This window comes from Nestor notabilis, unplaced genomic scaffold, assembly GCF_000696875.1.
Source record: "Nestor notabilis isolate BGI_N333 unplaced genomic scaffold, ASM69687v1 scaffold13139, whole genome shotgun sequence".
NCBI lineage: Eukaryota > Metazoa > Chordata > Aves > Psittaciformes > Psittacidae > Nestor > Nestor notabilis.
In genome coordinates, this window is record NW_009944154.1 from 29,789 (window position 1) to 32,560 (window position 2,772).

The 2,772-nt window shown below is 47.4% G+C and overlaps 1 protein-coding gene across 1 annotated transcript; it reads right to left on the reverse strand.

Annotated features, from left to right (window-relative positions):
* Positions 1-789: 789 nt before the first annotated feature.
* On the reverse strand, positions 790-1,414 carry LOC104411787 (E3 ubiquitin-protein ligase Rnf220; the record flags this gene model as incomplete). Its single annotated transcript, XM_010022295.1, has 1 exon — positions 790-1,414. A coding segment is annotated over exon 1 (625 nt), but the record flags the coding sequence as incomplete, so codon positions are not given.
* Between the last annotated feature and the right edge of the window lie 1,358 nt (positions 1,415-2,772).

Here is a 2,772-nt window from a genome sequence, read left to right on the forward strand (position 1 = left end):
GGTCACCTCCCAGCACAGCAAACCTGGAAGCTTGCCCTTTCTGAAGGACAGCTCTGCCCCTCTGCGTAGGCAACACCACAGGGGACAAGGGGATGGGGATTTACAGCTGTGAACATGAGGACTGGTTTCCTTCAGTCCAACCACCGATCTGTGAAAGGGCACATCACCTTTCAACAGGCTCCAAAAGGGGAAACACTCAGAGAAAGCACATGGTGCAACAGTTTATTGATTTGTAAGGATGGTTTTGGGTTTATGTCTCGAAGAGGGAGGGAACTTGGTGGCCAGAAATATTCCTAAGTTAACCAGAGGAAAAGGTGCTTTTCTCCTAAACTGAGGCACTAATCCTGAAGGTGATGGATTTGCTATGAAGAACAGTGTGCATGAAGAAAAGGTCAGAAAGAAATACCTGAAGAAGCAGGGGGTACATGTTTGCTGCAAGCTCTGGGAAAGTTTCTGGCTACACACTCCAGCTGCATCCCTGATTATACACATGTATGTACCAGCATCTATAGCCTCACACTGGGGCTCAGATGGCTTTCTGCACAGTCAGCATTGCCTCTCCAGCTGTGTGCTGGAAGATGAGTTTCCTTCAAGAGCATCTCACCTTAAAATCTATCAATGTCCATTTAGAAGAGACAAGGCAACACTGGGTGGCTGAAGTTGGCAGGCAGGAAAGGCTGGTTTTCCTCTGCCTTCAGCAAGAACCACAGCACTGTGGGACAATCACCTGTTGACTATCTCAACGAGGCACAACTAAAGAAAAACCAACAAGTCAACAGAGGTACTTACATCTGTCACTTCGGTCTTCGGGACTCGATGAGGTCTCCCGGTCAGAAATGAGGCCAGAAACGGCAAAGATCTTCTTCCCCGTATCATCAACTTTAAGGGAGCCGGGGGAGCTGGAGGGAAGCTGTGTGCCAAACTCATACTCCTTCCCATCAGTGTCCGAGAAGCGCAGATGGGGTGAGTCAGTGTCATGGCAGTTTTTCAGGCGCTTGGCCGGTGTAAAAGCTGACTGGTAGCTCTCCCGGTCTTCAGTAGACGCAAAGGGGCGGAAAGCCCCAACACCACTGTGGTTCAACATACTGATCGGGGTGCAGTCCAGGTTGGGGGGTGCGAACTGGGGGTGGAGGTGAAGCAAGGATGGAGGAAAGTCACGGTTTGCAAACGCTCCTGGCACCCCGCCTTGCCGGTGATACATGGAGGCAAAAGTATATGAGCCATTAGTAAAGGGAATGTGCACGTCCTTATCTGCTGACACAGGAACCCCAAAAGGCCTCGGCTGCTGGCAAGGAATGGAAGCATCACGGCTGGCTTCGGCGGTTGAGGCGAGAACCATCAGCGCTGGGGAGGCCAGAGGGTTGGGGAGATAGGGTGAGTTCTCCATCTTGAACGCTGCCCGGTGCAAGTCCATCGGAGTCTCTTTTGTCAGCAGGATCACAAGTGGAACGATCTTCCCTGGAAGGAAAGCAAAGCGATGCCTGGGAATGGAGCAGGGAAAATTACTGGAACATCATCAGCCTCCGAACACTGCAAGGAAATAGAAAAGAAAAGAAAACACAACTGGTTAGGCTTCTGCACTCATCTCTCTGGGATGCTACAGCAGCAGGGTGGCCACATGTGTTACAGCCCACCGGCCGGAGACGCACTGCTGTTCTCATTCAAGAAAATCAATAGACAACTTCACACACTACTGGAATCAGCTCTGGCCCTCCAGGTTAAAGGGTATCATCCAGAGCAGATGAATGAAAGGCACAACCAAACATAATAACATGCAGATTTAATAACCCACTAATAAACAGGGTTCAGTCTAAAATTAAGATAGTAACTCCAAATTATAATTGGAATTTTATATAGCGAAGGAGGCATGTACATATAATAAACTTCAGAAAGCCCACAAATACACACACGACTATTTGCTTCGGGGTGCGTGTATGGAACCACCATAAAAATATCTATCACACATAGTTACCCATGTGAGCCAGCATAAGTGGTTATACTGTACACAATGCCTAAGACACATCTAACACATGTATTTTCTCTCTTTCTCACAGCATATATAGGTATGTAGGTACTTGCACACACAGTACTTGATATCATTTTATATATAAATATATATACACACACACGCACACACTGTTGGAATGTAGGAATGTGACTGTGCATGGGTGCATGTGTGTAATACACAAACACCCACGCGTGCACCCTGGTAGCCAAAGGAGAAGAGATGTCCCCAGTAAAATGCCTGGCATCTCTGACATCTGATCTCTGCAAGCGTCTCCCTTTCGGGTCGGAGACAAGAGAGAATGGATCAGTAATTTTAGTTCCTAATGCACTCCCTCTTAAGTAGATTTGTAAACTGCCTTGGATGTGCCATTAACATTTAGAGAAAAATGTTAACAAAATTTCTGCCTCACATCATGCTGAGCCTCCTGGGTTGGCTGCAGCCACCCAGCCAGCCACCACCCCCTCCCAGGGTGAGAGAAGGGAAAATGCTCCTTTCTGTGTCTCCCCCAGTTCTCTCCAGCTTTTTGTGTTGTTATTTTCTCCCCTAATCAATCTCATGTCTTTTCTTCTAAGCTTCCGCTGCCTGCCATTCAGGCCCCACAGCCCAGCTTAAAATACAAGGACTATAACTTTGAAACAATATACTAGCCGCTGGAGCTCAAAGGGCCAGAAAAATCATATAATAATAAAAAGCTGTTACAAATTGTGCCTCTTAAATCCAGAGGGTCAAACATCTCAAATAAAACTTAGTGAACGAGTGTGTCC